This window comes from Doryrhamphus excisus, chromosome 15 (assembly GCF_030265055.1).
Source record: "Doryrhamphus excisus isolate RoL2022-K1 chromosome 15, RoL_Dexc_1.0, whole genome shotgun sequence".
NCBI classification, from domain to species: domain Eukaryota; kingdom Metazoa; phylum Chordata; class Actinopteri; order Syngnathiformes; family Syngnathidae; genus Doryrhamphus; species Doryrhamphus excisus.
The window spans coordinates 15,220,467-15,243,900 of NC_080480.1; the positions used below are offsets into that span (position 1 = coordinate 15,220,467).

Here is a 23,434-nt window from a genome sequence, read left to right on the forward strand (position 1 = left end):
AGTACGGTGCATAATACTGACCCCCGTCAATCGTTGCTTCGGCACTAAGGTTCCGCGTAACATTAGTTCCGGGACCAATTAGTTATGTTCATTCATTTATTTGAATTCATTACATTGTCAGTTTAATCATCGCACTAACTAAAAAAAAAGACTTACTTAAGTCAATTCTAATATTTTTTCTATAATTATTATTAATGTTAAACTTTGTAGGTACACCTGTACCATATAATGAGACTAAGATGCTTATTTTTCATGGTGGTGGTAATTTGCACTGGCAGGTGTTTATTATATATTGATTATCTTACATACACAATAGGAAAAATATTAGCTGTCAATCATAATATAATACAAACGCAATGAAAATGGAAACTGTATGTGTGGGTATTTTATATAGAGCTATTGCATTAGAGAATGTATGTGCACGTAATATGAAAATAAGAAATGTAACATCATTGGTTGCAATAAAATATGAATAATGATATGACGCCAGTGTTGCATTTTATTCCATGTAAGACACACTATGTACAATATTACATTACACTGTCATACAGTCGTGTTTATAAGAAGTCCCAGTATCCTTTGCTGCACATCAAACAGGCAAAGGAGTGACGGTGACATACGACGGGGGCGCCAACGCAGCATAGTGACCTTTGACCCCCGGCTGGGCCCTCCTTCCCATGGTCAGGATGCCAGCCGAGCGGTCCGTGGACTCGTGGAGGAGCTGCTGCAGGCGACTTTGGAAGGTTGGCTCGTCCTGCGTGCGCTTGCCCAGAGTCAGGATGCCGGCTGAGGCGTCGCCTGACACAACCGTGGCGGTCCCGCCGGAGCGGCACAGAAACAGGTGGAGGCGACACGGGCGAGAGGGCTGCCTGCAGCACTCGCTGGACACGGTGTGGGCATCGCAGAGCGACGCCTGGGAGTGCAGCAAAAGCAGAAGAAGAACAAGGACCTTCTGTGGGGGGGGGGAAACAAAGGTAAGTACTAACTGAACTATACTTCATTGTTACTTTATGTCATGATGTGCTATATATAGCACTATATCAGTTACTATGGTAACCATTATGTCATTGTATGCTCATATCACCTCGTACATTATAAAACAAAAAAAAACAAAAAAAACCTTAAACTGTATTATAGAAAGCAGGAAGTGAACAAATGTAACAGTTACTGATTGTAAAAGTACCAAATGGAGGGGTAGGATTTAATAAGCTTTGCTTCTTCCTACTCCTTTTGGACATGTGGAACTGTGAACTGATTATGTGATGCATTCAATTGTAATCTGAAAACCAACCGCCAGGGTGGAAAAAAAAAACACTGGCATTTATTGGCAGCTTCATCTACCTCTGCATGCGCATTAAAATGTCCACAGTGGGTGTGGAAGTCATGCATGTTACACGCAGTAATACGCAGTATTAATGCTGTATCTAGTATTATTCTGTTGCTGCTGTCTTGTTGTAATATACTTATTTTTTTTAATAATAACCATATGGTCAAAAAGACCTGTGTTTTTTCATGCACTCCAAATCATTATTTAAGTTAAACAAGTATATAAGAAGTTTCACAAAAACAACCACTTCCACACGGAATGGGAGGACAACTTCATTATGTCATATCGGACATGCCGTGGCAGACACGGCATATTGTTGTATCTCATTAGTGGAACAGTACTAATGTATGCATGTATATCATTTATTAGCAACAGACACTTTGACAAGATATGATGTTGTGTAACTATACAATTTGTAAGTACAATACAGTATACTGCATACATTCTTAATGTGTAAAGAATGTGTTTTCATTCATTCATTCATTTTCTACTGCTTTTCCTCACGAGGGTCGCGGGGGTGCTGGAGCCTATCCCAGCTGTCTTCGGGCGTAAGGCGGGGTACACCCAGCCAATCACAGGGCACATATAGACAAACAACCACTCACACTCACATTCATACCTGGATGTGAGTACCATGGACCATGGACAATTTGGAGTCGCCAATTAACCTAGCATGTTTTTGGAATGTGGGAGGAAACCGGAGTACCCGGAGAAAACCCACGCATGCACGGGGAGAACATGCTAACTCCACACAGAGATGCCCAAGGGTGGGATTTAACCCTGGTCTCCTAGCTGTGAGGTCTGCGCGCTAACCCCTAGACCACCGTGCCGCCAGAATGTGTTTTATATATACATATACATGTTAGTATCTGTATAGATCAGGGGTTGGCAAACGTTTTGACTCGCGGGCCGCATTGATATGACAAAATTTACGGGGGGGGGGGGGGGGGGGGCAGACTATATATTTTACACGTAACAGTCCACCTGGTATTATTGTATCTGTGAAATTGTCATGCAATCTGCTATTATTATTTATTATTTTATATTTCTATTTAAATATTTTAAAAATAATAAAATATTATAATAATTACAATAAAATAAAAATAATAATTATTATATTATTATTATGTAAAATATGCAAATATAACAATAATATTATATATAATTAATATAATAATTAGCATTAATATAATAATTATAATAATCATAATAGTTCTAATAATAATTATAATAATCTAATAATCTAATAATAATAATAATAATAATAATAATAATAATAATAATTATTATTATTATTATTATTATTATTATTATTATTATTATTATTATTATTATTATTATTATTATTATTATTATTATGTGCTTGTGTCCCTTTTTTCAGGAGCACTTTGTAAACAACAGACCATGTCAAAAAACCATCAATAAAACCATCAAAAGGTTGGCTCAGGCCATGATGCCAGGTTGTATGTTGAGTTTAAATGAAATACTTTGGAAAGATTGGGCGGGCCGTATTCAAACACTTGGCGGGCCGGATGTGGCCCCCGGGCCGTAGTTTACCCACCCCTGGTATAGATGCATAAATAGATGCATAAATGCACATACTGTACAGAATAAATACACACACACACTTATACTGTATACGTGTGTATATACATACTGCGTACAAAAATACATTAAAAAAAACATTAGCATAAAAATGAAAACGCCATCTTACCTTGTTAGATGAGTGCAATTTGGGGGTGAACCACCTCATCTTCTGCGGTCTGCAAGAGGCACGCATCTGCGCTTTCATCCTCCGCAGGGAAACGAACGGGGGGCCTTTTATATCCCGTCTCAGCACATGCAATCGGGACGTCATTCGGGGCCCGTTCTAAGCGTGACACAGGAACTGTGTTCTTTTTTTTTTGCTCATCTCCCTGCCATTCATTTGCGGTCATCTCCACGACGAAAGCTTTTGTTCGCATCCAGGTATGTCTTTGTGGTGGCACGCCGGCGGCTTATTAAGACATAGCGTTGATGGGGGGTGTGGGGGGGTGGTTGTGATGGAGACGCGTTCATTAGCTAATGGTGACACAAATAATAAGCCGTGCCCTTTATCAGCTTGTAAAAGACGTTTGTTGAATAGCAAAGCTAATTAGGCTCTCTTGTTCATCATTGGGATAAATCCTAAATAGCTAGTGGAAACATTATGCAGCTTATTTATTTTGGAACAACTAAGGTGTTGCATTTGTAACGATAATTTTCGGACTCTCAATAAACATAAAAATATTAGGAACAACTCTCGCCATGATCCTATAGCCATTTGGGCAAGTGTATCTAACATTGTGGGCCATTACTGCAATAATACACAATAATTGTAATATATTTTGGAAAACAATTTTTTCTTCTGGGTTGCACGGTGGTCGAGTGGTTAGCGCGCAGACCTCACAGCTAGGAGACCTGAGTTCAATCCCATTCTTAGCCATCTCTGTGTGGAGTTTGCATGTTTTCTCCGGGTACTCCGGGTTTCCTCCCACGTTCCAAAAACATGCTAGGTTAATTAGCAACTCCAAATTGTCCATAGGTATGAATGTGAGTGTGAATGGTTGTTTGTCTATACGTGCTCTGTGATTGGCTGGCCACCAGTCCAGGGTGTACCCTGCCTCTCCGTCCGAAGACAGCTGGGATAGGCTCCAGCTCCCCCCGCAACCCTTGTGAGGATAAGCGGTAAAAAAATTAATGAATAAATGTTTATGTTGTGGTATAGACGCACGATGGACGAGTGATTAGCATGTTGGCCACACAGACTTGGGTTCGATTCTCTGAATTCGCATGTCCTCCTAGTGCATGCGTGGGTTTTCTCCGAGTACTCCGGTTTCCTCCCACATTCCAAAAACATGCTAGGTTAATTAGCGACTCCAAATTGTCCATAGGTGTGAATGTGAGTGTGAATGGTTGTTTGTCTATATGTGCCCTGTGATTGGCTGGCCACCAGTCCAGAGTGTACCCCGCCTCTCCAGCTCCCCCCGTGACCCTTGTGAGGATAAGCTTTAGAAAATGAATGACTGAAAGTCTAAAGGTGACTATAGGGGTGTTATTTCATGTCTAGAGGTCTCTAATAGTGTTAAAAGCCATATTTAGGAGGTTGTAAACACATTTTCGACGCTCTAACTAGTAAAATATTCCATTTATAAATAAGGAATCCTACATCGAATTGCACGGCGGACGAGTGGTTAGCGCGCAGGCCTCACAGCTAGGAGACCTGAGTTCAATTTCCCTTCATGCGTGGGTTTTCAACTTTTTGACAACTCCAAATTGTCCATAGGTATGAATGTGAGTGTGAATGGTTGTTTGTCTATATGTGCACTGTGATTGGCTGGCCACCAGTCCAGGGTGTACCCCGCCTCTCGACAGCTGGGATAGGCTCCAGCGGTTTGAAAATGAATGAAATGAATGAGTTTTATTTTTTCCCTATGTACTGTGTTAATGACTGCTAAAGAGACAGAGCAGTATTAGATGTCACACTTCTATTTCAAGTGGGTGGGGGGCTTATTTATTCAAGTGGACCGGGCGCGCTCAGAGTTTAATTACGGCGCGGCGTCTACTTGAGCGGAGGCCTCTAATTGAAGCATTTGCGGCATCATTGCCTGAAGAAGAAACAACATATCAACAAACATAAACGATGCATCGATCATAAGAATAATAAGACGACAAAAACAATGACACCACTTTTAATGGGTCGCTATGACAGAATCCACACTCATTTTGCAGTGACACGCCTCTTTCAAATTATTATCATTATTATTATTATTATTACCTTTGTGGACGCTGGCGTTGTGGCGCTAACCCGTAAATCCCTCCCGGTGTCCAAAACAATCACACATGTGGAATTAATAATTCAAAAATACTTTGAATATCCATACAACTAACAATAATTAGAATCATTCATGTGTACACCCGTACTTATGGTAATATATATATATCTATATATCTATATATCTATATATCTATATATATATATATCATCCCTTCTTACATTTGAAATGAGTTTACATCTAGATTCACGATACTCTGTGGTGACCCTTGACATTTAAAGGGTAGATTTCCAGTTGTGGATGATAGGGGAACATCGCCACCTGGTGGAGAACTCATGAAAAATGAGTTTATATCATTTTTCATGGTTGGGAAAAAAAATGTTAATGCAACAAAATAGGGAAATTGGGCTTAGTTCCTGGAGTGAGAGGCTGAAACCTCTCTGGGGGCGGGTGTGCCACTCCCGGAAACAATTATGTTTAAAAATGTTGTGAAGAAGAATGAGAAAAGAGAAAAAGCCCAAAAATGTGTAGAAATAAAAAAAAAAAAATGAAGGCGTGTCCGAAGGCATATCGTGATCCCAACAAAAAGCAGTCATGAGGTGCAGCCTGTACCCACAGAGGATAAAAAGTGGAGGTGCTTGGAAAAAAAAAAAAAAAGTGTCGCTCCAAGATGGAGAGACAAGGGAGAACTTTGGAGAGAGCTGAAGAAGACAACGAGGAACATGAAACTAAAGCGACGTCCACACAGGCACCGGTATTTGATTAAAAAAAAAAATGACGCGAGGCAGTGCATTTGGTAGCCATGGCAACAGGTGGCGCTGTGACGCCCAACCGTTGGGTTGCATTCGAGGAAAACACACACAAAAAAAAATAATCACACATTCTCCAATTAAAGTCTCTATTCATTTAAATGTGTGTTAGAAAAATTAAAATTAAAATAAATTTAATTAAAATAAAAAAAACTATATTAGGAAAGCAGGAAGTGAACAAATGTAACAGTTACTGATTATAAAAGTACCAAATTGAGGGGTAGGATTTAATAAGCTTTGCTTCTTCCTACTCCTTTTTGGACATGTGGAACTGGGAACTGATTATGTGATGCATTCAATTGTAATCTGAAAACCAACCGCCTTGGTCAAAAAAAAAAAAACACTGGCATTTACTGGCAGCTTTATCTACCTCTGCATGCGCATTAAAATGTCCGCAGTGGGTGTGGAAGTCATGCATGTTACAACGCAGTATTACGCAGTATTAATGCTAGTATCTAGTATTATTCTGTTGCTGCTGTCTTGTTGTAATATACTTATTTTTTTAATAATAACCATATGGTCAAGAAGACCTGTGTTTTTTCATGCACTCCAAATCATTATTTAAGTTAAACAACACATGTAAGAAGTGTCACAAAAACAACCACTTCCACACGGAATGGGAGGAGAACTTTACTATGTCATATCGGACATGCCATGGCTGACACGGCATATTGTTGTATCTCATCGGTGTAACAGTACTGATGTCTAGTGACCACAATACTACATATGTACTACTAATACTAGATTCCTAGAATTTCGCATTCATCAAATTTTAGATTCGCTATACGTTTTGATGCTGCACGGCAGGGGAGTGGTTAGCGCGTAGACCTCACAGCTAGAAGACCCGGGTTCAATCCCACCCTTGGCTATCTCTGTGTGGAGTTTGCATGTTCTCCCCGTGCATGCGTGTTTTTTTTTTCCGGGTATTCCGATTTCCTCCCACATTCCAAAAACATGCTAGGTTAATTAGCGACTCCAAATTGTCCATAGGTATGAATGTGAGTGTGAATGGTTGTTTGTCTATATGTGTCCTGTGAATGGCTGGCCACCAGTCCACGGTGTACCCCGCCGCTCGCCCCAAGAAGACAGCTGGGATAGGCTCCAGCACCCCCCCATGACCCTCGTGAGGATAAGCTTTAGAAAATGAATGAATGAAAGTCTAAAGGTGACTATAGGGGTGTTATTTCATGTCTAGAGGGCTCTAATAGTGTTAAAAGCCATATTTAGGAGGTAGTAAACACATTTTCGACGCTCTAACTAGTAAAATATCCGCACGGCGGTCGAGTGGTTAGCGAGCAGGCCTCACCCTCCAGGGTGTACCCCGCCTCTTGCCCCAAGAAGACAGCTGGGATAGGCTCCAGCACCCCCCCCGTGACCCTCGTGAGGATAAGTGGTAGAAAATGAATGAATGAATATACGTTTTTACCAAATGTTAGCTAATTACAAAAATTACAATTACAAAATTAAAAATCAATAATAATAAATAAAAAAAAAAAAATCAATTAATTACAAAAGTTTTTGTCATTTATTGATTATTTTTTCAATTTTTTTCTATTTTTTTTATACAGTATGTTATGTTTACAACTTGCCTTTAGTGATAATTAATGATGCCAAAATATGACATGGCCTGCACAGCCTTTTCATGTTTTATGGTAATAAAAAAATATATAAAAGAGAAACAAACGAGACTCGTCATTCCCTGTGGAAAAAAAAACACGCGTCTGAAAACACGCGTGTCTGTGTGGACATGGACTAAAATGCAAATGCATGACGACGGACAATCTGATCTCATCGTCTTTGTCAGCTCTCTCTCCCACGCTAACCTTTCAAACCTGCGTCTCGCTTCTCACGCGACGACCCTTCCTCGCCGTCGCCATCATCATCATCATCATCATCATCTCCTCAGCCTTTTCTTTACCGTCCTCGCTCGCCGCTTCCTCCATACTTTCTCCCTCGTCCGTTCCCTTGGCGTCTCTGTGGATACAGGCTGCGGGTCAGCAGGTTCCCGCGGCATCACTGCTGAACGCTTCCTTCTCCAAGATGGAGTCCATAGGTCTGGCCGCTCTATGGAACTGGGGTAGATCCGGTGGAGGATTATACGCTGGGGGTTTTGGAACACTTTGAAGCAGAGGGAGGGGTGTGAGCGGGGAATGAGGAGGTCCGATCTGGGATTGAGTCTGAGACTGGGGCATCAGTGAAGGGGTCTTGGCCTGAGGGTGATGCTGTTGTGTCTGGAGAGGGTGGAGCTGGTGGTGGTGATGGTGGTGGAGATGAAGAGGCTGCGGCTGAGGGGAGGAGGCTCCGTTCTTACTGAGGCCACAGGATTGAGCCGCGCAGTGGATCTGACGCAGGGTGTCTAGGGCCTCGCTCTTTGCGTGCTTCAACAGGTCCGCTTGGCCCTGCGATCAGACGGGAGAAAAAAAATCACACATTCTAAAATTAAAGTCTCTATTCAGTTAAATGTGTTTTATTGTGTTAAAAAAATTAATTAAAATAAATTTAATTAAAAAAAAAAATTAATAAAAAAAAAATGAACTAAACTATATTAGGAAAGCAGGAAGTGAACAAATGTAACAGTTATTGATTGTAAAAGTACCAGATGGAGGGGTAGGATTTTATAAGCTTTGCTTCTTCCTACTCCTTTTTGGAACATGTGGAACTGGGAACTGATTATGTGATGCATTCAATTGTAATCTGAAAACCAACCGCCAGGCTCGAAAAAAAAAACAGTGGCATTTATTGGCAGGTAAAACCTAAACTATATTAGGAAAGCAGGAAGTGAACAAATGTAACAGTTATTCATTGTAAAAGTACCAGATGGAGGGGTAGGATTTAATAAGTTTTGCTTCTTCCTACTCCTTTTGGACATGTGGAACTGTGAACTGATTATGTGATGCATTCAATTGTAATCTGACAATCTGGCATTTACTGGCAGCTTTATCTACCTCTGCATGCGCATTAAAATGTCCACAGTGGGTGTGGAAGTCATGCATGTTACAACGCAGTATTACGCAGTATTAATGCTAGTATCTAGTATTATTCTGTTGCTGCTGTCTTGTTGTAATATACTTATTATTTTTTTAAATAATAACCATATGGTCAACAAGACCTGTGTTTTTTCATGCACTCCAAATCATTAATTAAGTTAAACAAGTATGTAAGAAGTTTCACAAAAACAACCACTTCCACACGGAATGGGAGGAGAACTTCATTATGTCATATCGGACATGCCGTGGCTGACACGGCATATTGTTGTATGTCATCGGTGTAACAGTACTGATGTCTAGTGACCACAATACTACATAGTACCACTAATACTACAAAACAGCGGTCATTCGTTCATAATTTTTTTTTCGAAAACCCAGACGGCGTTGGAACCGCAATGTAGCGAGGGGACGATTGTATAGTATTTGAAGTCTAAGTAGATAGTAGATCTAAATAGTGATCATGGCGACAACAAGACAAGAATTCCTAGAATTCCGCGGAAATTAAATTTTAAATTCTGTTGCTGCTGTCTTGTTGTAATATACTTAGTGTATAAGTATTGTATACTTATTGTTTAAAATTCTCAGATTTTGATTTTTTTTAATTCTCAGCTACCGCTGGGATAGGCTCCAGCACCCCCTGCAACACATGTGAGGATAAGCGTTAAAAAATATGAATGAATAAATAATAATTCTCAGCTTTAAATAATGAAATGTATGAAAATGTAATTACAGTCAAAATACGCCAGAGGGCAGTATTACCCCATTAAATGAAATGACTTTGGCCCTTTTCCAGTTCATCCTCCATGTAGTGATAATGTTTCAATATTTCTGCTGACTGTTTACATAAAGTTATGCAGGCCTTCGCAGGTCAGCATTGACCCAGAGATACCCCCGAGTGGATCTTCGCTCCTGTCACATCAAGCCTTCCAAACTGCGAGTGTTTTACTTCACCGCCATGCTTCATCAGAGTGAACCGCGACAGGCCAGACGTGTTGAAGCTAACACGTCAAATATGTCATTGTGACCCCAAGCACGATGAGTAGAAAAAGGTTGCAGGTGGCCTTTCACATGAGTCTCTCCGACACGCGAGCATGAATAAGTCATGTTTTTGAAAAATGAAAAAAAAAAAAAAAAAAAAAACACAAATTATGTAAGTCGTGACTCACCGGGCATAAAATAAGACATGCAGGCTCGGCCTGAGCTGCCAGAGAGCCATCGAGACCCGCTTATTTGGGTGCCTGTGGTCATTCATGGTGTGGGGGGGGCAAAATCCTACCACTTTATCCTCATTAAATCCCTAATCCCCCTCCCCACTCCTTGTTTGCACAAATAAGACCTTCTCAGTAATGGAAGCTGGTCATTTGTCTTAAAGATGCTGCTGAAGAACCATTAATGGGCATTGTTCTTAAAAATAGACACAATTATTCTTAATTGCTTCGCTCTACTCCTTTTAGACTTGCTGCCGCACAGCTCGACAATTGATGTGGTAGCGCTACGTTTAAAAACAGGATAGTTTGTTTTGGACAAGGCCGCACTGGCAGTTTTTGGGTGAAAAAAATATATTTTCTAATAATAATTACAGACAAGCTGATGCTTTTCCGGGGATCAAATAAAGCAGAGTGGGAATGTTTTGGAATGCTTGTTACAGTAGGTTCCTACGTAGAATGATTGGTATAAACAAATACAGTCGTCCCTCACTATATTCATTCATTCATCCGAGCTGTCTGTGGGCGAGAGGTGAGGTACACCCTGGACTGGTGGCCAGCCAATCACAGGGCACATATAGACAAACAACCATTCACACTCACATTCATACCTATGGACAATTTGGAGTCGCTAATTAACCTAGCATGTTTTTGGAATGTGGGAAGAAACCGCAGTACCCGGGAAAAAAAGACCCACGCATGCATGGGGAGAACATGCAAACTCCACACAGAGATGGCCGAGGGTGGAATTGAACTCGGGTCTCTTAGCTGTGAAGCCTGTGTGCCAACCACTCGTACACCATACAGCCCCTAAAAGATTTTATTTCCTTTTATTTACAAATTTGGGTAATAAGAGTTTAAAAGTCAATATAGGGGTGTTATTTCATGTCTAGAGGGCTCTAATAATGATTAAATATTCATTCATTTTCTACCACTTATCCTCATGAGGGTCGCAGGGGGTGCTGGAGCCTATCCCAGCTGTCTTCGGGCGGCGAGAGGCGGGGTACACCCTGGACTGGTAGCCAGCCAATCACAAAGCACATATAGACAAACAACCATTCACACTCACATTCATACCTATGGACAATTTGGAGTCGCTAATTAACCTAGCATGTTTTTGGAATGTGGGAGAAAACCGGAATACCCGGAAAAAAAACCCATGCATGCACGGGGAGAACATGCTGTAAAACATTTGAAGCATTAATGAAATGCTTCTTTAATAGTGCAGCATTTCTTTACTTTATCCTATGGGGAATTATAACACTATTTATTTTTCAATATCAATTCAATGTAAAAATAAACTCCAAAGATACTGTGTATATTTTATTGAAAAAAAAGAAGCATCCATCTCTGTGGCATCCGGCCAAGGAGCTCCTCCACTCAAGACTAAATGATTTCAGGGTGATGTGCTGGAGATAAAAATATCCTGGCTGCTCTGTCGTCTTCACTTAGCCGAGCGCCCCCTCTGTGCAGCCGAGTGCCTGAACAGCATGTGGTGCTTTATCTCTTCATATATCAAGGGGCGGCATTCATAAAAGCAGTGGGGGCAACCTCTTGGTCACAGCCCCCGGGGGTGAGGAGACGGGGGGGGGCAAGGACACCACGCAAGAAGCATGGATAAGACGGCAGCGTCTACATACGTAACTAATACAACAGTTTATAAGCTTGTCATGGTGAGTTCAAAGACCAGGATTGTTTTGTTCGAGTCTCACCTTGAGAACCGTGATGTTCCACGCGTAGCTCTCCATGGCCTTCTGAAGCTTACGACCTTTCAGACCTTCTTTTGCGCCGATGCGATGGAGGTCCTCGTGGAAGTCCAGACCTGGATGTAAATACAGAGTAGGTAAAAAAAAAAACTCCTTAAAAACTCCAGTACTCACCTAAAATAAAGGGAGAGTGCTTTTGTCATATAAAGGATCTTTGAATAGTGTTTTAACAGTGGAGACAAAAAAAAAAAAAAAGAGTGCTTCTTTCGCAGAGGATCTTTGGCCAATGCTTTTGTCGTCGGTCCTTGAAAACAACAGAGCTCTCTTACTGTATAGATGATCTTTGATTCACATTTTTGCTATAGGTACTTTGTACCATGCATATAATTAGATATCATATAGAGCAGGAGGGGTCCTCAGGAGGGGAGGCCATGTGGGAGTGGGTAGAAAACTTTATTTAAATTTTTATTTTAAAAAAAAATTAAAATTTATTTTAAAATTATTATTGATTTATTTTTATTTAAAAAAATATTTTAAAATGTATTTTTAAATTATTATTGATTTATTTTTTATTTAAAAAAATATTTTAAAATGTATTTTTAAAATTATTATTGATTTATTTTTTATTTAAAAAATATTTTAAAATGTATTTAAAAATTATTATTGATTTATTTTTTATTTTAAAAAAATATTTTAAAATGTATTTTAAAATTATTATTGATTTATTTTTTATTTAAATTTAATTTATTTAAATTTAAAAAAAATTGTAAATAACGGCATCAAATTATATTCAGATAAAAAATTCCTGCAGTTTTTGCATGTTTATGTTGTTGTGTTTTGGTGAGCAGCGACCCTTCTCACTCGTCCTTGAACGCATCACAGTTATGTGTGTGTGCCAACTTTCTCCCACGCTGCAGAGATTTACTTATTCAGTATTTTTTACGTTATTTCACCTCATATTTGTACTCAAATGCTTATATTGTGTAGTAATACATAAAGGTAACGTTTGATGATGTTACCAAGTGCTAATGTGCATATTTGTTCTCAAGTTAATTCATATTGGGAAAAAAACTGCAACCGCAATAATTAACATATTGCGGTTTTATTTCTGTTCTTGTATTAGATTTCATTAGATTGTGTGGTTGGCACATGGAAGACGGCGTCCAATTCCATGCCGGAATATGATGACAGAGATTTTCCTGGCCAACAATGACCTTACAAAAGGCAGACAGAAACCGGGACATCTTTATCCCTCGGATTTCCGTGTTAATGGAATCGCTATCAAGTGGCTTCCAATCAGAGCGAGAAGGACGGAGCAGTGCGGAGGGGGTCTTGCCGCAGGGAAGAGTCGAAAAGGGTGGGGGGGGGGGTGTAAACTAATAAGTTAGGAAGGCAGCAGCTATTAGACTTAAAGCTCACACAATGAACACGGATTGGATTAATCTCCGAAGCACCCAATCCGACTTGATATAAATGTATCTTCACCCTCAAGGGGACGAATATTTTTGAAGCACACCGGAGACGAGATTCTGGCAAAATTTACACAATTCAATTTCCAGTAAGTGTACGATACAAATCAATGCGGATGACACACCGAGCCACAAATCAACCGCAACTGTGACCTTGGGGGGCAAGTCTCTGCAGGCGTGTTTAAAGTGGGAGATGCATGGCCGTTATCACAACCGAGTGTGTAATTGGTCCTTTAAAGCCATAAACATCATCTCATGTTGTGCAGCATCTGAGGTTTATGTCACAAAGATGCTTTTTTTCCCCTTCATTAAATCGGGCCTTTGAGCTAAGCTCGGCTGTGGGAGGGAGGTAAGACAGGCTTAAGCTTGCCGGGAGATAACAGCCTCAATAGCGAGCGTAACGGCGATATGTTGCTAAATTGTTGTGGATTTGTAGTAAAATGTACTACCTATGCTAAGAATATTAGTTTTCATAACAAAGGTTGGTTTAGCATGTATGTTTGCATGAAAGGTTTCATTTGTAATACAAATGTTGGCTGCACGGTGGTCGAGTGGTTAGCGCACAGACCTCACGGAGTTCTATCCCACCCTCGGCCATCTCTGTGTGGAATTTTGCATGTTCATGTGTGGATTTTCTCCCACATTCCAAAAAAAGTTAATTAGCGACTCCAAATTGTCCATAGGTATGAATGTGAGTGTGAATGGTTGTTTGTCTATATGTGCCCTGTGATTGGCTGGACTAGCGATCAGTCCAGGGTGTACCCCGCCTCTCGCCTGATTGTAGACAGCTGGGATAGGCTCCAGCACCCCCTGCCACCCTCGTGAGGATAAGCGATAGAAAATTAATGAATTAATGAATTAATGAATATTACTAGAGCCCTCTAGACATGAAATAACACCCCTATAGTCACCTTTACACCTTGCAATGTAACTTAATAGACACCTACTGACCCCTGTACACCCTGGACTGGTGGCCAGCCAATCACAGGGCACATATAGACAAACAACCATTCACACTCACATTCATACCTATGGACAATTTGGAGTCGCTAATTAACCTAGCATGTTTTAGGAATGTGGGAGGAAACCGGAGTACCCGGAGAAAACCCACGCATGCACGGGGAGAACATGCAAACTCCACACAGAGATGGCCGAGGGTGGAATTGAACTCGGGTCTCCGAACTGTGAGGCCTGCGTGCTAACCACTCGTCCGCCATGCAGCCTGAGAAGAAGCACATAAAAGCAAAAAAAAAAAAAATCATTAAAAATACCACTTCCACATGGAATGAGAGGAGATTTTTTTTATACCCTGGACTGGTGGCCAGCCAATCACAGGACACATATAGACAAACAACCATTCACACTCACATTCATACCTATGGACAATTTGGAGTCGCTAATTAAACTAGCATGTTTTTGGAATGTGGGAGGAAACCGGAGTACCCGGAGAAAACCCACGCATGCACGGGGAGAACATGCAAACTAAAAAAATATAGGGGTGTTATTTCATGTCTAGAGGGCTCTAATAATGCTTAAATATTCATTCATTTTCTACCAAGATTTTCACACAGAGATGGCCGGGGGTGGAATTGAACCCGGGTTTCCTAGCTGTGAGGTCTGCACGCTAACCACTCAAGCACCGTGCAGCCCCTAAAAGGTTTTATTTTCTTTTATTTACAAATTTGGGTAATACGAGTTTAAAAGTCAATATAGGGGTGTTATTTCATGTCTAGAGGGCTCTAATAATGCTTAAATATTCATTCATTTTCTACCGAGATTTTCACACAGAGATGGCCGAGGGTGGAATTGAACCCTGGTCTCTTAGCTGTGAGGTGTGCGCGCTAACCACCTGAAAGAAGTTTAGGATGGCGAATAACGCTTGGTAAAACTGCCCTTTGTGACATCACAGAGGGGTGTACTTCCTTATATGGTCGTGTCTGCAAGCCAGATAAGCACCCTTCCCTCCCCCCAAGCTCTGCTTCCGTGTGCATCCACAAGCACGGACATGCACACAAACCGGAGGTAGCATCTGGAGGAGCCCCCAGTGTGCACCCCAGCTGTCCATGTCCCATCCTGTTAAATGTGTGAGTGATGGCGAGGCTTCAATCGTGCCTTTGAGCTTGGGGGGGGGACAGAAAGGGGGGGGGTAGTTGGGTAAATCATCCAACACCTCTCCATTCTCATCAACACGTCCTCACTGGCCAAATTAAACGTAGCGGCAGAGACTGCGAGTGACCACGACACGCACACATGACAAGACAAAGCGTCCTCATGTAAGCACGGCTATGAAAGGATCATTCATCTTCATGCTAATTATTATTTTTAATAATGCATGTCCAACAGAATGAATACGCTCCTTGTTTAACCCTTGATTGTTATCTACTGCAGTGAAAGAAGGCTGTGTTAAAGCATGTCATGCTGGGGGAACACGGACTTATTCCATTTTACCCCCCCCCCCCCCCCTCCCGGCTACCGCCCATCGTTTGGGTGGCTTTGGGCGGATGCGGCAACGGGCACCTCATCGACTGCATTCGCTCAGCATATAATTAATTCTCCTTATTCAGACACTAATATGACATTGTAGCTTTGTGTAAATAGATTCAGGCATGTATTTTTATTGAGGAGGGAGGGGGGGCAGGTGCGCTTAGGCGGCTGTGAGTAGGCGCTAAGTAAAGTGCATTTATGTGTGACATGCAGCTGAGGCCCCCCGAGGGTCCGACACTCCGCCTTCTCTGTGCAACCAGATTACCTAACAATGTGTACGTTGTGTGAGAACACGGGAGAGGGATTTGAACACATTTTTGGACAATCAATTATACGTTAATTAATCAACTATGTAGATTTTATTGGTGCTATTATTAATGGTAATTTTTCCACGATGGGGTGTAGAATTAATGACATGATAACTTGGGTCAGCCTGGGGAACCTCACTCCAATTCATTCCTTCTATTAATGTTGTTTACAAAACATTTCTGTGTTCGTATTAAATGTCGTAGGAACCACTTCCTGTGTATCCCCTTTTATTTATTATATTGTGATATGAATTTTATGGTAAAAATGCCACATAAATTATGTTTTTCCATAATACCTTCTTTATTCCTGGAAGTTATTACCATTTTTTTGTACATGCCAACATGTAGAAAGGAGGCTCAGAGCTAATAGTTAGCTAAAGTGAAATGTTAACACTTTGTGATATTTATTTTTACTGGTAAAAATGCCACATAAATTATGTTTTTCCATAATACCTTCTTTATTCCTGGAACAAAGTTATTACCATTTTTTGTACATGCCAACGTATAGCAAGGAGGCTCAGAGCTAATATTTGAAGTGACAGCTAAAATGAAATGTTAACACTCAACACAGTCAAGAAACATTCATTAAAAAGCTAGAAAGTCAAAAGAGATGTGGAATTACCGACGTGCTAACTTAGCCAGCCTGGGGAACCTCACTCCATTTCATTTCTTTGGATTCATGTTGTTAACAAAACGTTTCTGTGCCAAACGCCACTGTGTTCATTAAGGATTAGTATTAAATGTCGTAGGAACCACTTCCTGTGTATCCCCTTTTATTTATTATATTGTATTGATATATTACCATTTTGTAGCAAGGAGGCTCAGAGCTAATGGTTGAAGTGACAGCTAAAGTGAAATGTTAACACTTCAGCTTGTCAACGCAGTCAAGAAACATTCATTAAAAAGCTAGAAAGTCAAAAGAGATGTGGAATTACTGACATGCTAACTTAGCCAGCCTGGGGAACCTCACTCCATTTCATTTTTTTCAATTCATGTTGTTTACAAAACTTTTCTGTGCCAAAGCATTAAGGATTAGCATTCGATTTCGTAGGAACCACTTCCTGTGTATCCCCTTTTATTTATTATATTGTATTTATATATTACCATTTTTTTGTACATGCCAGTCGTGTAGCAGGGAGGCTCAGAGCTAATGGTTGAAGTGACAGCTAAGGTGAAATGTTAACACTTCAGCTTGTCAACACAGTCAAGAAACATTCATTAAAAAGCTAGAAAGTCAAAAGACGTGTGGAATTACCGACATGCTAACTTAGCCAGCCTGGGGAACCTCACTCCATTCCATTTCTTTGGATTCATGTTGTTAACAAAACGTTTCTGTGCCAAATGCCACTGTGTTCATTAAGGATTAGTATTAAATTTCCTAGGAACCACTTCCTGTGTATCCCCTTTTATTTATTATATTGTATTGATATATTACCATTTTGTAGCAAGGAGGCTCAGAGCTAATGGTTGAAGTGACAGCTAAAGTGAAATGTTAACACTTCAGCTTGTCAACGCAGTCAAGAAACATTCATTAAAAAGCTAGAAAGTCATGTGGAATTACCGACATGCTAACTTAGCCAGCCTGGGGAACCTCACTCCATTTAATTTTTTTCGATTCATGTTGTTTCCAAAACTTTTCTGTGCCAAAGGATTAAGGATTAGCATTCGATTTCGTAGGAACCACTTGCTGTTTTACTTCCTCCACAGCCCGTTTAGGCAGTAACCTATCTTGGCCCTAATTACTAGCGTCCTCTGCTAGCCACTGCATTAAAAAGTAGCGCTTAAGCAACATAAACCAGATTGTAAGGACGTCCTCAAGACAAAGGCTGAGTGCCTTGTTAATGATAAAAAGGCCATCTTTGCCAAGAAGAGAAGCAGTTTGCCCACTTTGCCGCCATGCTCTAAAGCTGTGCTTAAACTACTCCACTCTGTGCCTCCTTTTGAAGACGGTAGCGGCGCCACACCGCGGGACCTTCCGCCCCTGGGGGGAACAGCTCTGTGATTGAAGCCCCAGTGTTCAGCCCACCTGGAAGCGTAATTGCACAGCTCCGACGTCTTGGCTAGTCGGGGGTGGGATTGAAGCATTTTGTGTGTGACACCGGGAGAGTGCAGCTCCACAGGAGGCTTAAATTGGTTTATCGGACGGAGGATTTTGGGTCGGAATTAGATGGAGAGACAGCTTTTTTTTTGTACATTCAGTAAGTGACGTAATTGTATCACTGCTGTCAATCAGCAACGCAGGAAAAATAACAAATGAATGAATTCAATTAAATTTGGGTAATCTTTCCATAGTAATTTTTCCAGGGTGGAAATTTCCTACAAAGGGTTATTATTAGAAGTATCAGCAGTCATAGTCAGTATTAGTAGTAGTAGTAGTACCCTTGGTATATCATTATTGGATATTATTATCATTCCTTTGGTCATTGTTTATTTGTCAGATTCTGCAAAAGCTGCAAAAAAGATTTTGGTGATGGTTGAAATAATGGTAAGCCTCGATTTTCCCGGGTGGAAATTTCCTACAAATGGGTTATTATTAGAAGTATCAGCAATCATAGTCAGTATTAGTAGTAGTAGTAGTACCCTCTGTATATCATTATTGGATATTATTATCATTCCTTTGGTCATTGTTTACTTGTCAGATTCTGCAAAAGCTGCAAAAAAGATTTTGGTGATGGTTGAAATAATGGTAAGCCTCGATTTTCCCGGGTGGAAATTTCCTACAAATGGGTTATTATTAGAAGTACCAGCAGTCATAGTTAGTATTTGTAGTAGTACCCCCGATTTTTCATTATTGGATATTATTATCATTCCCTTTGTCATTGTTTAGTGGTCAGATTCTGCAAAAGCTGCAAAAAAGATTTTGGTGATGGTTGAAATAATGGTAAGCCTCGATTTTCTCGGGTGGAAATTTCCTACAAAGGGTTATTATTAGAAGTATCAGCAGTCATAGTTAGTATTTTTTCATTATTGGTTATTATTATCATTCCCTTTGTCATTGTTTATTTGTCAGATTCTGCAAAAGCTGCAAAAAAGATTTTGGTGATGGTTGAAATAATGGTAAGTCTCGATTTTCCCGGGTGGAAATTTCCTACAAAGGGTTATTAGTAGAAGTATCAACAGTGATAGTTAGTATTTTTCATTATTTCATTATTTCATTATTTCATATTTTCATTCCCTTTGTCATTGTTTATTTGTCAGATTCTGCAAAAATGATTTTGGTGATGGTTGAAATAATGGTAAGTCTCGATTTTCTCGGGTGGAAATTTCCTACAAAGGGTTATTTTTAGAAGTATCAGCAGTGATAGTTAGTATTTTTTCATTATTGGTTATTATTATCATTCCCTTTGCCATTGTTTATTTGTCAGATTCTGCAAAAGCTGCAAAAAAGATTTTGGTGATGGTTGAAATAATGGTAAGTCTCGATTTTCCCGGGTGGAAATTTCCTAAAAGAGTTATTATTAGAAGTATGAGCAGTCATAGTTAGTCTTTTTTCATTATTGTTTATTATTATCATTCCCTTTGTCATTGTTTACTTGTCAGATTCTGCAAAAGCTGCAAAAAGGATTTTGGTGATGGTTGAAATAATGGTAATCCTCGAAGAACATATGCTCCCGCTCCAACTAAGAAGGTGCTGATCCACTTAACCATTGTTTGCTTTGGTGTAGCTTTGCACTCTTACTGAGTGCCCTTGCAGTTATAATGCTATAATCACATTTCCCAAGCTATATAAGATATAAGATATGATGGACTAATGGTTCATATCGACCCTGCTTCTTGTGTCTTTTTCGAGTTCTCCATTCGTCCTCCATATGTCGTACTCATGTCAGCTGTCAGGATGAGCTCAAAAAAAAAAATTAAAAACACTCTCCTGATGCTCATCTTTGCCATCCCCCCTCCCCCCCTCCTTCAAGCCCACATCTCTCCATCAGCACTATTCATTTCTCAGCTCTCCACATAGGTCCATGCTCTCTCTTTTCTCTCTGTGCCGCAGCCCTTTGTGATGTGTGTGTGATGTGTGTGTGTGTAATGTGTGTGTGCATTGTCTTCACATGCCCACTGACACGACCGACACTCAATGCTGACTCACACAACGTGCTGTTGACAACCGCGCCGTTGTCAAGGGGGTGGGAGTAGACATAGGTTGTATGGACAAAAGTACCGAGACATAACACCTACAGGAAGTGATAGCGGAGGAACATATGTATAAAGGAGCTTGCTTTGTGCGTTGGGATCAGAGACAGATTTCCAACATGTCTGAATTCCAAGATTCAGGAGCTTCTTGATTGCCTTCTAATTAGTGCTGGAATTCATAATAACATTCATTCATTCATTTTCTACCGCTTTTCCTCACGAGGGTGGCGGGGGTGCTGGAGCCTATCCCAGCTGTCTTCGGGCGAGAGGCGGGGTACACCCTGGACTGGTCGCCAGCCAATCACAGGGCACATATAGACAAACCACTCGACACCGTGCAGCCCCTAAAAGGTTTTATTTTCTTTTATTTACAAATTTGGGTAATACGAGTTTAAAAGTCAATATAGGGGTGTTATTTCATGTCTAGAGGGCTCTAATAATGCTTAAATATTCATTCATTTTCTACCGCTTATGCACACGAGGGTCGCCGGGGTGCTGGAGCCTATCCCAGCTGTCTTCGGGCGAGAGGCGGGGTACACACCTGGATTTGTCGCCAGCCAATCACAGGGCACATATAGACAAACAACCATTCACACTCACATTCATACCTATGGACAATTTGGAGTTGCTAATTAACCTAGCATGTTTTTTGGAATGTGGGAGGAAACCGGAGTACCCGGAGAAAAACTCCATGCAAACATGCAAACTCCACACAGAGATGGCCGAGGGTGGGAATTGAACCCTGGTCTCCTAGCTGTGAGGTCTGCACGCTAACCACTCGCCCACCGTGCCGCCTTCATAATAACATTTTCCAGTATAAATATTACTGTGACAAAAATAAACCAAAACCGAGGTACTACATACTAAACCATGATTATGGTGTACCATGACAACGCTAAATAAACCAACTAAAATATGTGTCCCAATACTTTTATACACATAATACACACTGGTCATTATCTTTCTCTTTCTTTTAACATGAACACACCAAAAATGGACTCTTTTATTGCGTCCTATTATGTCATTGTCATTTTATATTTCCGTCTTTAACCAATTGAAAGCACTCGAGCGCTGAGTGTACTTGTCCCTGGGACTTGAACACAGCATCTCGTCATTGTGCTGCTGTCTGCTTCACGGCTTCAAATATCATTAGAAAAGAAGAAGCCGGAAGCTGCTTGAATAATCCGAAGACATCTTGTGTAGTGTTTTTCATCCGTGCGGTTAAATAAATAAATAAAAAGTACATACATGTACTTCTCCTTTTAAGGCAATGTCACGTACCTGCACGCTGTGCTTGCACCAGCTTGGAGTAGACCACATCAGCGGACTCGATCAGTGTTCTGCTGGTTTGGATCATCTAGATAACACAGAGGATGGAACATTAAATGTTGACTCTTTAAAAGGGGACAACCTACCAAAACAATAGCTTTTACTTAGCGTGTACTTCAATAATTCATTCATTCATTCATTTTCTACCGCTTATCTTCACGAGGGTCGTCATGGGGGGTGCTGGAGCCTATCCCAGCTGTCTTCGGACAAGAGGCGGGACTTACACCCTGGACTGGTGGCCAGCCAATCACAGGGCACATATAGACAAACAACCATTCACACTCACATTCATACCTATGGACAATTTGGAGTCGCTAATTAACCTAGCATGTTTTTGGAATGTGGGAGGAAACCGGAGTACCCGGAGAAAACCCACGCATGCACGGACATTGTACTCAGGTCTCCTAGCTGTGAGGCCTGCGTGCTAACCACTCATTCGCCGTGCAGTGCGATGTAGGATTCCTTATTTATGAATGGAATATTTTACTAGTTAGAGCGTCGAAAATGTGTTTACAACCTCCGAAATATGGCTTTTAACACTATTAGAGACCTCTAGACATGAAATAACACCCCTATAGTGACCTTTAGACTTTCATTCTAATTCAATTTCGAACGCTTATCTTCACGAGTGTCACAGGGGGAGCTGGAGCCTATCCCAGCTGTCTTCGGGTTAGCCTAGCATGTTTTTGGAATGTGGGAGGAAACCGGAGTACCCGGAGAAAACCCACGCATGCACACGGGGAGAACGTGCAAACTCCACACCGAGATCACCGAGGGTGGGATTGAACTCGGGTCTCCGAACTGTGAGGCCGCGTGCTAACCACTTGTTCGCCATGCAGCCTGAGAAGAAGCTCATAAAAGCAAAAAAGAAAAAAATCATTAAAAATACCACTTCCACATGGAATGAGAGGAGAATTTTTTTTTTTTTTTTTACACCCTGGACTGGTGGCCATCCAGTCTCCTAGCTGTGAGGTCTCCGCGCTAACCACTAGACCACCGTGCAGCCTTTCTTAAAACTACAGAAACTACATCGTTATCAGGTACAAGTGTCCTCACTAGGAAACATTTGGACCATTCTCCTGACTGTGTGGCCAACATGCTAACCACTACTCCACCATGCAGACCCCAGGTAAAACCTCATATGTATAATACATAGTGTTCAATAAACATAACATACAGTATGTATTTTTCGATGGTGGCAGGAAGTTAAAGTGCCCTTAGAAAACCCGTCCAAGTACATCCAGGACTGTGACGCACCAGCGCTGCTAGTTGTACTCTCAGGGATCCTTCCCTGACATGCCCTCACAAAACAACTGTGTGGACTGGAGCGTGAGAGATGCTCTGACAGCGCCAAGCCGGAATAAAAAAAAATGAAAAAGTGAGAGCCGGGCACTGCGTCGATGTCAGCGGACCCCCACCGTGGGCGTTAGCGGCAGGAGTGCAATCGACCTGAGCCAGCATGCGGACGCAACAACAACCTGGCGAAAGCTCACTCGCAATTGAGGTGTGGTGCAGTACTTGGCTGCAACCACCAGAGGCGCTGTTAAGACATATTTGGTAATAAAAAATACAGATATTAATATATAACTATCATTAATAATTGAAATACTTAAAAAAAATATTTTACAGTATTTTTCAAGCATTAGAGCTTTCAATATCCAAGAATTACAATGAATGCCCTTTAAGAAGTTATTTTTATTATCACTGTTGTTGTTATTATTAGTCCCTCAAGGGACCATTTTGATATTTTAATTTTTACATTTTAATTAGATTAAAAGTTTTGCATGGCATTTCTGTTTTATAGGTGACAAAGCGTATTATCAGTAGCGGTATTAGTGTCCACATTTAAACTTTTCATGAATTGCACTTTTTTCCACTTTTGCTG

General features: G+C 40.8%; 2 protein-coding genes across 2 annotated transcripts in view; both read right to left on the reverse strand.

Moving 5' to 3' along the window:
* Nucleotides 1-589: 589 nt before the first annotated feature.
* Nucleotides 590-3,407, reverse strand: hcrt (hypocretin (orexin) neuropeptide precursor). Its single transcript, XM_058049738.1, has 2 exons — nt 3,042-3,407; nt 590-952 (listed from the first exon to the last, which is right to left on the reverse strand). Exons 1-2 carry the CDS (start codon nt 3,183-3,185, stop codon nt 590-592), a joined length of 507 nt encoding a protein of 168 aa, XP_057905721.1. The 5' UTR covers nt 3,186-3,407.
* A 2,358-nt stretch (nt 3,408-5,765) lies between these two features.
* Nucleotides 5,766-23,434, reverse strand: part of LOC131103447 (inactive phospholipase C-like protein 2) — a 128,012-nt gene continuing 110,343 nt past the window's right edge. Inside the window, exons 25-27 of the mRNA XM_058049739.1 lie at nt 21,502-21,577; nt 11,835-11,944; nt 5,766-8,329 (exon numbers count right to left, since the gene is read on the reverse strand). Coding sequence (XP_057905722.1) covers nt 7,925-8,329; nt 11,835-11,944; nt 21,502-21,577 — 591 coding nt within the window. The 3' untranslated portion in view covers nt 5,766-7,924. The remainder of the gene's footprint in view (nt 8,330-11,834; nt 11,945-21,501; nt 21,578-23,434) is intronic.